Below are 12,493 nucleotides of genomic sequence, written 5' to 3'. Positions count from 1 at the left end.
CAGCTGTAGACCTTACAGTGAAATGCTTAATTACAAGCCCCTAACCAACAATGCAGTTTAAATAAACATTTTACATTTCAAAAATTAAAGAGCAGCAGTAAAATAACAATAGCGAGACAATATACAGGGGGTAGCGGTACAGAGTCAATGTGCGGGGGCACCGGTTAGTCGAGGTAATTGAGGTAATATGTACATGGAGTTATTAAAGTGACTATGCATAGATGATAACAACAGAGAGTAGCAGCGGTGTAAAAGAGAGAGGGGGGGGGGGGGGGCAATGCAAATAGTCTGGGTAGCCATTTGATTAGCTGTTCAGGAGTCTTATGGCTTGGTGGAAGAAGCTGTTTAGAAGCATCTTGGACATAGACTTGGTGCTCCGGTACTGCTTGCCGTGCAGTAGCAGAAAAAACAGTCTATGACTACGGTGGCTGGAGTCTCTGACAATTTTTAGGGCCTTCCTCTGACACCGCCTGGTATAGAGGCCCTGGATGGCAGGAAGCTTTGCCCCAGTGATGTACTGAGCCGAATGCACCGAGCAGTAGCCATATCAGGCAGTGATGCAACCAGTCAGGATGCTCTCGATAGTGCAGCTGTAGAACCTTTTGAGGATCTGAAGACTCATGCCAAATCTTTCCAGTCTCCTGAGGGGGGATAGTTTAGCTCGTCTGGTAGGCTCGTGTCACTGGGAAGCTCTCGGCTGTGCTTCCCTTTGTAGTCTGTAATGGTTTGCAAGCCCTGCCACATCCGACGAGTGTCAGAGCCGGTGTATTAGTCCTGTAGTTCGATCTTAGTAATGTATTGACGCTTTGCCTGTTTGATAGTTCGTCGGAGGGCATAGCGGGATTTCTTATAACCGCATTACAACATATGCTTTCTGTTTCATAGTTGTAACAAAGGAACTCCAGGAATAAAATTAATTGAACACTTGATTTTTTTGTTTTTACATATAGCCTACAGTAACATAAACTAATGAAAATGCTATTGTGTTATTTAAAAATATATATTTTTTATGTTACCTAAGAACTTGATAAATACAACCAAAGATGTACTTTTGCAATAGCATACATTAAATGTATTAATGACACTGTTAGAATGTTACAGTCAGACTGCTCATTAGTTTGAAAGGGGGGGGGGGGGGGGGGGGGGGCCCTTGAGGGCCAGCGGTTCTAGTGTTAAGCCTAGTCCTGAACTAAAAAGCACCTTTGGTGATTCTCCATTGAGCATGCTTTTTAGTCCAAACCCTTAATGCCCAGTCTAGGCCATAGACCACTGTTTCCCAATCCTGGTCCTGGGGATCCAAAGGGGTGCACATTTTTGTTTTTGCACTAGCACTAACACACCCGATTCAAATTAAAGTTTGATGATGACTTGATTTGTTGAGTCAAGTGTGTAAGTGCTAGGGCAAAAACAAAAGTGTGCATCCGTTTTGCTCCCCAGGACCAGGATTGGGAAGCACTTCCCTAGCACTTCCCCAGTGCTTCTCAACCCTGGTCCTGGGGAGCCAAAAGGGGTGCACATTTTTGTTTTATTCTCCAATCTCCACCACCAAAACTCACCGAGTCCATCTTCATGCAGGTGCCGAAGTCAGCCAGCTTGAGGTGGCCATTTTGGTCCAGCAGTATGTTGTCTGGTTTCACGTCACGGTGGATGAAACCCATAGAGTGTATGGTATCTAGAGCCAGCACCACCTCGGCAGTGTAGAATCGGGCCCACTTCTCTGGCATGTCATAGTTCATGGTCAAGGTGACCAGGTCTCCACCGGGCATATACTCCATAACCATGTAAAGGTGGCGGTCATCTTGGAAAGCACAGCACAGCTGAAAAACATGCGGATAGGATAGTAAACTCAGCAAAAAAGAAACGTCCTCTTACTCTCAACTGTGTTCATTTTCAGCAAACTTAATATGTGTAAATATTTGTATGAATATAAGATTCAACAACTGAGACAAACTGAACAAGTTCCACAGACATGTGACTAACAGAAATGTAATAATGAACAAAGGAGGGGGGGGGGGTTAAAATCAAAAGTAACAGTCAGTATCTGGTGTGGCCACCAGCTGCATTAAGTACTGCAGTGCATCGCCTCCTCATGGACTGCACCAGATTTGCCAGTTCTTGTTGTCAGATGTTACCCCACTCTTCCACCAAGGCACCTGCAAGTTCCCGGACATCTCTGGGGGGAATGGCCCTAGCCCTCACCCTCCGATAAACGCGAATCCGACCATCATCCCTGGTGAGACAAAACCGCGTCTCGTCAGTGAAGAGCACATTTCTTTTGCCAGTCCTGTCTGGACCAGCGACGCTGGTTTGTGTCCATAGGCAACGTTGTTGCCGGTGATGTCTGGTGAGGACCTGCCTAACAACAGGCCTACAAGCCCTCAGTCCAGCCTCTTGCGGACAGTCTGAGCACTGATGGAGGGATTGTGCGTTCCTGGTGTAACTCGGGCAGTTCCTGGTGTAACTCGGGCCATCCTGTACCTGTCCCACAGGTGTGATGTTCGGATGTACCGATCCTGTGCAGGTGTTGTTACACGTGGTCTGCCACTGTGAGGACGATCGGCTGTCCGTCCTGTCTCCCTGTAGCGCTGTCTTAGGCGTCTCACAGTACGGACATTGCAATTTATTGCCCTGGCCACATCTGCAGTCCTCATGCCTCCTTGCAGCATCCCTAAGGCACCTTCACGCAGATGAGCAGGGACCCTGGGCATCTTTCTTTTGGTGTTTTCAGAGTCAGTAGAAAGGCCTCTTTAGTGTCCTAAGTTTTCATAACAGGTGCATGTTCATTAATTGTTTATGGTTCATTGAACAAGCATGGGAAACAATGTTTAAACCCTTTACAATGAAGATCTGTGAAGTTATTTGGATTTTTTTTTATCTTTGGGTCCTGAGTTTATATCACAACAATGATTGATTCACATTAAGAGAAAGTGAGAGGAGTGTGTGTGTGTGTGTGTGTGTGTGTGTGTGTGTATCCTGTATAAAATAAATAGAAATACTGAGCAACATTTATTGGGAAATTATATTACTTTATACTAAAACCATTGTTCAGAGAGAAAAAAAATAACTAAAAAAGAACTTTTAAAAATGTTGTGCACCCTCTCCTTATGAGGATAACATCACTTAGCACATTTCTATAATGTTTTATTAGATTGAAGAAGACATGGGGAGGGATCTTAGACCATTACTCCATACAACATTTGTACATATCCCTGATATCCTTCTCCCTCTTAAAAAAAAAAAGAAATTGTATTGGTTTTCAATGTGGATCTGTCCGGAGACCAGTGCAAAATGTTGATCATAATCGAAGTAAGCATACGCCGAATAAAACACCTGCATTTCTGAGTAATCTTTCAAATGATTAGGACATGTAAACAGCTTAAATCAGCTGTGTATTTTATCTGCACACGTGCCAACACCGGTTATCGCAAGCCTCCTCCTATTATGTGCAAGTAAAGTACGCATCTTTTATAAATAGTTTTCACATACAATCCTTCTATGTCCAATCTCAGAATCAAATAAGTCTTAGCAAAAACAACATGGTTATTGTGGTGCAACATTTATTTTGGCGATTTTCAGTATTAATCAAAGTGGTGTGTGTCCATGTAAACAGGATGATTAGGGAAATCGTTCTTCTTGCAAAGCATTATTGTGCTCATGTAGCCGTGCTCACTGTGTGATACACCTGGGTCCTCTACCAGGCAAATTTACCACTGTTGCAGTGGTTTTAAACCTCTTAATTGTTGCCGTAATATTGGTAAATGGTATATTTGTATTTTTCTACCCATTGCCTGATTTATTAAAGTCAACAAACATTTGTCTCTTTTCATTTGTGATTTCTTTGCCTGGTGATGGATAACAAAAGGACTTTACATGCTTGTTAAGTCATTCTTATACCCCAGTGCAACAGGAATCCATGGAGGTAGGACTGCACAAGTAATTGAATTCACATCAAAATCGCAATATTAACGTGTGTAATACGTTATATGTAGGTCTGTGTGTGAACTATAGATGCGTGAAGGTGTGCACATGTTTGCCTATGTGTGCGTGTGTGTGTGACTCTGTCTCCCTTTCACCTGGATGACCCAGGGGCTGTTGGAGAAAGCCATGATGTCTCTCTCCTCCCAGAAGAAGGCAGAGTCCGAGCGCTTGATCATCTCAAACTTGCTCAGCTTTTTCATGGCGTACACCTTCTGAGACGCCTTGTGACGGACCTGGAGGGGCGAGTTACATGATGAGTTATGACACACACAAACACGTCACTCCATCAACCCTGTGTCAGCTATAGGACGATTTTAACCCAAATTTCACCATCACTGTAAAGCCCTAGCTATTTTGTTGCTTTCTGAAGATCATCATTTATTTCATGCGATTAGTGATTTATTTACGTCTGACATATTGTCAACAAAACAGCATGAAATAATTATTTGTTTCTTTGGGAATATATATAAAGTGATCTGTGCATTTTGAAGAACAGCATAAACACCTATTTCACTTGTGCATGTGAAAACAGAATCACCATTGCTGCACATGCTGCCACTGTTTTGATTACCAAAAGTTATATTTTTAGAACGAGCAGTGCGCAGCCAGCTCACGAGTGCATCAGTGACACAAGAACAGGGAAAATGTAACTGTGAAAAAAAAAAAAATTGAACTGTGAAAATCATGTGATGATTTTCAATCATTACTGCAAAACACAGGCAAACTCCTAGAGGAAAACCTGGTTGTCTGCTTAATTCATCTTTCAGCAGGACAATAACCTAAAACACAAGGCCACATCTACACTAGAGTTGCTTACCAAAAAGACAGTGAATGTTCCTGAGCGGCCGAGTTACAGTTTTGACTTAAATCTGCTTGAAAATCTATGGCAAGATTGAAATGGTTGTCTAGCAATGATCACCAACCAATTTTACAAAGCTTGAAGAATTTTGAAAATAATAATATTGTATAAATCCAGGTGTGCAAAGTTCTTAGAGACTTACCCAGAAAGACACAGCTGTAGTCGCTGCCAAAGTATGTATTTACTCAGGGTGTGAATAGTTATGTACATGAGATATTTCTGTATTTAGTTTTCAGGAAATTTGCTAAAAAAAATGTAAAACATGTTTTCACTTTGTCATTATGGGGTGAGAAAATATTAGGTGAGAAAATAATATATTTTATCCATTTTTAATTCAGGTTATAAAAAAATGACAAATAAGTCAAAGGTAATGAATACTTTCTGAAGGCACTGCAATTGCTGGAATGACACAATGTCACTTTGACCGTGACAAAAAGTTGCAGATAATGCCATTGAAGACCCTTGATAACATAACGTCCTGCAACCAACACGACAACACAGAAAACCACCATAATAAGAGACATACCCACAGAAGGACATGTGCGCACATGAATGTGGTGTACCACACACAGACCACCAAGCCCCCTCCTCTTCACACAACACTTCAAAACACAAACACAGAATGAATATCTCTCAGACATACACACACACACACTCTCCGGACCTGTCTCGATTACAAGGCACACAGAAGAAGCAAAACACACAGAGGAAAGCCAGATGCACACAGCTAGAGGTACATTATAGACAGGCAGTCACCTTGGAGAGGTAGACACACGCAAGCACTCACACAGAAGCAGAAATGTAAATTATTTTAATCTGTTTGTACAGTGTTTTCGGAAAGTATTCAGACCCCTTGACATTTTCCACATTTTGTTACGTTACAGCCTTATTCTAAAATATATATAATTTTAAAAATCATCCTCAGCAATCTAAATACAATACCCCATAATGACAAAGAGGAAACTGGTTTTTAGAAATTTTTGCAAATGTATTTAAAATAAGAAACAGAAATACCGTATTGACAGTGGTGTAAAGTACCTAAGTAAAAATACTTCAAAGTACTACTTAAGTAGTTTTTGTTTACGTATATGTTCTTTACAATTTATATTTTTGCCAACTTTTACTACTACATTCCTAAAGAAAATAATGTATTTTTTCTCCATACATTTTCCTTGACAACCAAAAGTAGTTACATTTTGACAGGAAAAGGGTCCAATTCACACACTTATTAAGAGAACATCCCTGGTCATCCCTACAACCTCTGATCTGGCGGACTCACTAAACACAAAAGCTTCATTTGTAAATTATGTCTGAGTGTTGGAGAGTTCCAATGGCTATCCCAGCACTAAAAATAACAAGAAAATGGTGCAGTCTGGTTTGCATAATATAAGGAATTTGAAATTATTTATACTTTTACTTTTGATACTTAAGTACATTTAAAAACAAATACTTTTAGACTTTTACTCAAGGAGTATTTTACTGGGTGACTAACTTTTACTTGAGTCATTTTCTATTAAGGTATCTTACACAATTGACAGTGTATGTCAGAGCAAAAACCAAGTCATGAGGTTGAAGGAATTGTCTGTAGAGCTCGGAGTCAGGATTGTGTCGATGCACAGATCTGGGGAAGGATACCAAAACATTTCTGCATCATAGAAGGTCCCCAAAGAACACAGTGGCCTCCATCAATCTTTAATGGAAGAAGTTTGGAACCACCAAGACTCTTCCTCGAGCTGGCCGCCCAGCCACACTGAGCAATTGGAGGAGAAGGGCATTGGTCAGGGAGGTGACCAAGAACCTGATGGTCACTCTGACAGAGCTCCAGAGTTCCTCTGTGGAGATGGGAGAACCTTCCAGAAGGACAACCATCTCTGCAGCACTCCACCAATCAGGCCGTTATGGTAGAGTGGCCAGATGGAAGCCTAAAGAACACATGTACCATGAGAAACACGATTCTCTGGTCTGATGAAACTAAGATTGAACTCTTTGGCCTGAATGCCAAGTGTCATATCTGGAGGAAACCTGGCATCATCCCTACGGTGAAGCATGGTGGTGGCAGCATCATGCTGTGGGGATGTTTTTCAGCGGCAGGTAATGGGAGACTAGTCAGGATCGAGGCCAAGATAAACAGCACAAAGTACAGGTGAAATCCTGACCACTCTGGAGTAGGTTCTAAGACTGGGGCGAAGGTTCACCTTCCAACAGGACAACAACCCTAAGAACACAGCCAAGACATCGCAGGAGTGGCTTCGGGACAAATCTCTGAATGTCCTTGAGTGGCCCAGCCAGACCCTGCACTTGAACCTGATCGAACGTCTCTGGAGAGACCTGAAAATAGCTGTGCAGCAACGCTCCCCAGCCAACTTGACAGAGCTCGAGTGCATATGCAGAGAAGAATGGGAAAAACTCCCCAAGTAGAGTGGTGCCAAGCTTGTAGCGTCATACCCAAGAAGACACAAGGCTGTAATCGCTGCCAAAGGTGCTTTAAAAGTACTGAGTAAAGGGTCTGAATACTTACGGAAATGTGATATTTAATTTTTCCATTTTTAATAAATGAGCAAACATTTCTGAAAACCTGTTTTGCTTTGCCATTAGGAGGTATTGTGTGTAGATTGACGAGGGAGAAAAAAAAACAGATTAAAATCAATTTTAGAATATGTACTGTAGGTCAATGTATCTTTGCCGCGTGTACACACTGAGGGAGTTCCTCACCAGTTGCACTTCTCCATAGGCTCCTCTGCCGATCATCTTCACCCTGTCAAAGTCCTCCAGCTTTACCTGCAGGTCACGCATCTTAACAATGGACTTCTCATCTGCAGGACAGACACAGATGTCAGAGGTCAGACGGGATACTATAGCAAAAACAGAGGTCAATTGCATAAGGTTGTGTTCTAAGGCAAAGGCAGGTCAAAGGAGATGATTGTAGACTACAGGAAAAAGAGGACTGAGCACGTCCCCATTCTCATCGACAGGGCTGCAGTGGAGCAGGTTGAGAGTTTCAAGTTCCTTGGTGTCCACATCACCAACAAACTAACATGGTCCAAGCATACCATGACAGTCGTGAAGCTGCACCATCGAGAGCATCCTGGTTGCATCACTGCCTGGTATGGCAACTGCTCGGCCTCCGACCACAAGGTACTAGAGAGGGTAGTGTGAACGGCCCAGTACATCACTGGGGCAAAGCTTCCTGCCATCCAGGAGCTCTATACCAGGTGGTATCAGAGGAAGGCCCTAAAAATTGTCATACTCCAGCCACCCTAGTCATAGACTGTTCTCTCTGCTACCACACGGCAAGCGCTACCGGATCGCCAAGTCTAGGTCCAATAGACTTCTAAACAGCTTCTACCTCCAAGCCATAAGACTGCTGAACATCTAGTCAAATGGTTACGCAGACTACTTGCATTGCACCCCGCCCCCTCCCTCTCCACACCACTGCCACTCTCTGTTGACATCTATGCATAGTCACTTTAATTAACTCTACCTACACGTACATACTACCTCAACTAACCGGTGCCCCAGCACACTGACTCTGTACCGGCACCCCTTGTATATATTGTTATTTTTTTACTGCTGCTCTTTAATTACTTGTTACTTTTATCTCTTCTTATCCGTATTATTTAAAACTGCACTGTTGGTTAGGGCCTCGTAAGTAAGCATTTCACTGTAAGGTCTACATCTGTTGTATTCAGCGCATGTGAAGAATAACGTTTGATTAAGTTTAGGCATTAACTCCGAATGGTTAAGGTAACCAACTTTATCGCTGGATTCAAACCTGTAACGTTTAGAACCAGATGCTTACACCCATCCGCCCTCCCCGTCCACAACATTCTAGCAAAACCAAAGCCTACTTGAAGTTAACAGCGCTCACTGTTGCCCCTAGTGGACGGTTTCCACGTCATCTCCCAACGTGTTCAGACATGGATGGACGTCGAACACTGATTTGTATGAGGGGTGACCTGCCTGCATACAGAGGTGAAATCTCTTTGCAGTTGATCGAGTGGTTAGTTACAGTACCTTCGGAAAGTATTCAGACCTTGGCTTTTTCCACATTGTGTTACGTTACAGTATTATAATAAAATGTATTCAATTGTTTTTTTCCCCTCATCAATCTACACACAATACCCCATAATGACAAAGCAAAAACAGGTCTGAAAAAACTGAAATAACATTACCATAAGTATTCAGACCCTTTATTCAATACTTTGTTGAAGCACCTTTGGCAGTGATTACAGCATTGAGTATTCTTGGGTATGATGCTACAAGCTCGGAACACCTGTATTTGGGGAGTTTCTCCCATTCTTCCTTGCAGATGCTCTCAAGCAGGTTGGATGGGGAGCATCGCTGCACAGCTATTTTCAGTTTTCTCCAGAGATGTTTGATCTGGTCCAAGTCCGGACTCTGGCTGGGCCACTCAAGGACATTCAGAGACTTGTCCCGAAGAACCTCCTGCGTGGTCTTGGCTGTGTGCTTAGAGTCATTGGAAGGTGAAACTTCGCCCTAGTCTGAGGTTCTGAGCACTCTGGAGCAGGTTTTCATCAAGGATCTCTCTGTACTTAGCTCCGGTCATCTTTCCCTCGATCCTGACTAGTCTCCCTGCTGCTGAAAAACATCCTCAAAGCAATGATGCTGCCACCACCACGATTCACCGTAGGGTTGGTGCAATGTTTCCTCCATACTTGACGCTTGGCATTCAGGTCAAAGAGTTCAATCTTGGTTTCATCAGACCAGAGAATCTTGTTTTTCATGGTCTGAGAGTATTTAGGTGCCTTTTGGCAAACTTCAAGCAAGCTGTCATGTGCCTTTTACTGAAGAGTAGCTTCCATCTGGCCACTCTACCATAACGGCCTGATTGGTGGAGTGCTGCAGAGATGGTTGTGGAAGAATCTCCCATCTCCACAGAGGAACTCTGAAGCTATGTCAGAGTGACCATTGGGTTCTTGGTCACCTCCCTGACCAAGGGTCTTCTCTCCTGATTGCTCAGTTTGGCTGGGTGGCCATCTCTGGGAAGAATCTTGGTGGTTCCAAACTACTTCCATTTAAGAATGACAGAGCCTACTGTGTTCTTGGGGACCTTCAATGATAAAGAAATGTTTTCGTACCCTTCCCCAGATCTGTGCCTCAACACAATCCTGTCTCGGAGCTATATGAACGACTTGGTTTTTGCTATGACATACACTGTCAACGGTGGGACCTTATATAGACAGGTGTGTGCCTTTCCAAATCATGTCCAATCAATTGAATTTCCCAGTCAAGTTGTAGAAACATCTCAAGGATGATCAATGAAAACAGGATGCACCTGAGCTCAACTTCGAGTCTCATAGCAAAAGGTCGGAATACTTATATAAATAAGGTATTTCTTTTTTTTACTTGTAATAAATTTGCAAACATTTCCAACAACCTGTTTCCACTTTGTCATTATGGGCTATTGTGTGTAATATATATTTATATATATTTTTTTTTTTATTTATTTTTTTTTAGAATAAGGTTGTAACGTAACAAAATGTGAAAAAAGTAAAGGGGTCTGAATACTTTCTGAAGGCACTGTACATGTCGAGGTAAGATCATGAGATGTACAGAGATCGCAACTTTGCATCTGTGCCATTATGTTGTCTGTTAGCCTCAATGGTGCTGACCATGATGTATCTGCATTTTAAGTTGTACATTTTCTTCTTTGGTGTTTAAAAAAAATTGGTAAGCCTAATATTGGTGACTTACCGCCCGCCACCTGCAGTCCTAGTCTTGAACAAAATCTTGTGTGTCATTAATTTATTGCGACCACTAGATGGCGGCCATCTAGCTTAAAGCCATTAGCTTTAAGCCACACTAGGCAAACCAATTTGAAGAAGACAATGCTATCTGATTGCTCCCAACCCATTGGAATCCCAACCCAGTTGACTACTTTGAAATGGAGGAAGCCCTTAATGGCAATGTCCATGCAAAAACAGGTTATTTCAAAGTAATGATCTCTATACTGTACATCTCCATAGGTAAGATACAGATAAGGTCAGTAACACTTTAAATTAACTTGCTCTTATACCAGCGTTGTATTACTACAGTAACATGCAGACCACAATTCTCGCGTCGCGTGCGCGTGTAGCCCAGCGCTAAAATAGAACTTGGTTCTATTAGTGACACTTGACGTGCTGCAAGTCCCACTTCTCCCATCTCCTTATTGGTTTTTAGGAGCGTATACCCACGGGCCATCTCCTCATTGGTTTTTAGGAGCATATACCCACGGGCCATCTCCTCATTGGTTTTTAGGAGCATATACCCACGGGCCATCTCCTCATTGGTTTTCAGTAGCATATACCCACGGGCCATCTCCTCATTGGTTTTTAGGAGTGTATACCCACGTGGGTTATTGAAAGAAACTGAGGTCCACACTCCAGTCCAGTTTGTAGTGATAATGCACCTTAACGTTGGTTGTCAACCGCCATATAAAGTCCAAAGAAGAAGAAGCCTGAAGGAGGAGAGATTACTAGAAACAAACTTGGTTTACCCTTTTATCTGTGGATGAATTGTCAGAGTAGAGGACCTTGTGCATTTCAGGTAAAATAACAACCCAATGTTCATATCCCAGGACAAATTAGCTAGCAACAGCAAACTAGCTAGCTAAATTGTCATAAACGTTTCATGGTTTTCGACCTGATATTTCAACCTGTGTGTCTTGATCGCGTCTGGTGTGAGTGGACATTATCAACAGGTCTGGTCAGCATGTACAGGAACACAATACGATTATCTTTAAACTACAACAAAAGTCACGGGATTGTCACCGTCTTAGTGGATCTTCATGGACAGCTCCTCTGTCTTGGCCACCGAGACAGAGGAGCTGTCCATGAAGAACCACTAAGACGGTGACAATCCCGTGACTTTTGTTGTAGTTTAAAGATAATCGTATTGTGTTCCTGTTTCATCTGGAGAAGAAGATGTATGTTTTTCCTTGGGAGATTTTCATTGATTATGTTGGAGTGTTTGTTTTGAGCAAATGCCCTCAATAGAGAACTGTGTTCAACCAAGAAAACCTACTCCTGACTCGTTTATTCCACTATCCGTGAGCCCAGCCTGCCCTCTGGTGGTCCTTCCACATTATATAGTGGTCTAATATGAAATATTGCAAGGCAGGGGTCAATACCGAAACTGTAACTAAGGATGACAATGGACTGCGATATTGAACGTAGCCTAGAATTGGGATGGTATAAAGGGATTGGGATGGTATATAGGAGTGGAGGCTCCTCAGAGGAGTACCATCCTCAATGAAATTTCATAAAAATAGTGAAACATTAAAAAGGTTATCCTTTTCAGATACAACTTTACTAAATATATTCATATGTCACCAAACAATTGATTAAAATACACTGTTTTGCAATGGTCTATGGTAACTTCAGCAGCACTCTCTGGTCTAGCACCATGGTGTAGCCGGAGGACAGCTAGCTTCAGTTTTCCTCTGGCTACATTTACTTCAATACAAAACCTAGGAGGCTCTTGGCCTCACCCCCTTCCATAGACCTACATGGTAATTATGACCACTTCCGGAGGACGACCTCCAACCAATCAAAGCATTTGTAGTATAAAGTGACATGTTGTCCATCCAATCATAGGATTAGAGAATCAACCTAGTGTGTTGTATCGGGGTTGTACCGCAGAGCATTAAGGGGG

At 42.5% G+C, this 12,493-nt stretch overlaps 1 protein-coding gene across 1 annotated transcript in view; it reads right to left on the bottom strand.

The window, feature by feature from the left end:
* The window catches only part of LOC139406949 (rho-associated protein kinase 2-like), a 78,219-nt gene that overhangs the window by 38,473 nt on the left and 27,253 nt on the right, over positions 1 to 12,493 (bottom strand). Inside the window, exons 3-5 of the mRNA XM_071150140.1 lie at positions 7,550 to 7,650; positions 4,074 to 4,211; positions 1,557 to 1,817 (exon numbers count right to left, since the gene is read on the bottom strand). Of these exons, the coding sequence (XP_071006241.1) occupies positions 1,557 to 1,817; positions 4,074 to 4,211; positions 7,550 to 7,650 (500 nt within the window). The remainder of the gene's footprint in view (positions 1 to 1,556; positions 1,818 to 4,073; positions 4,212 to 7,549; positions 7,651 to 12,493) is intronic.

Source organism: Oncorhynchus clarkii, chromosome 4 (genome assembly GCF_045791955.1).
Source record: "Oncorhynchus clarkii lewisi isolate Uvic-CL-2024 chromosome 4, UVic_Ocla_1.0, whole genome shotgun sequence".
NCBI classification, from domain to species: Eukaryota; Metazoa; Chordata; class Actinopteri; order Salmoniformes; family Salmonidae; genus Oncorhynchus; species Oncorhynchus clarkii.
The sequence above is the reverse complement of the archived record's forward strand: the minus strand, read 5'-3'. Positions and strand labels throughout refer to the sequence as shown.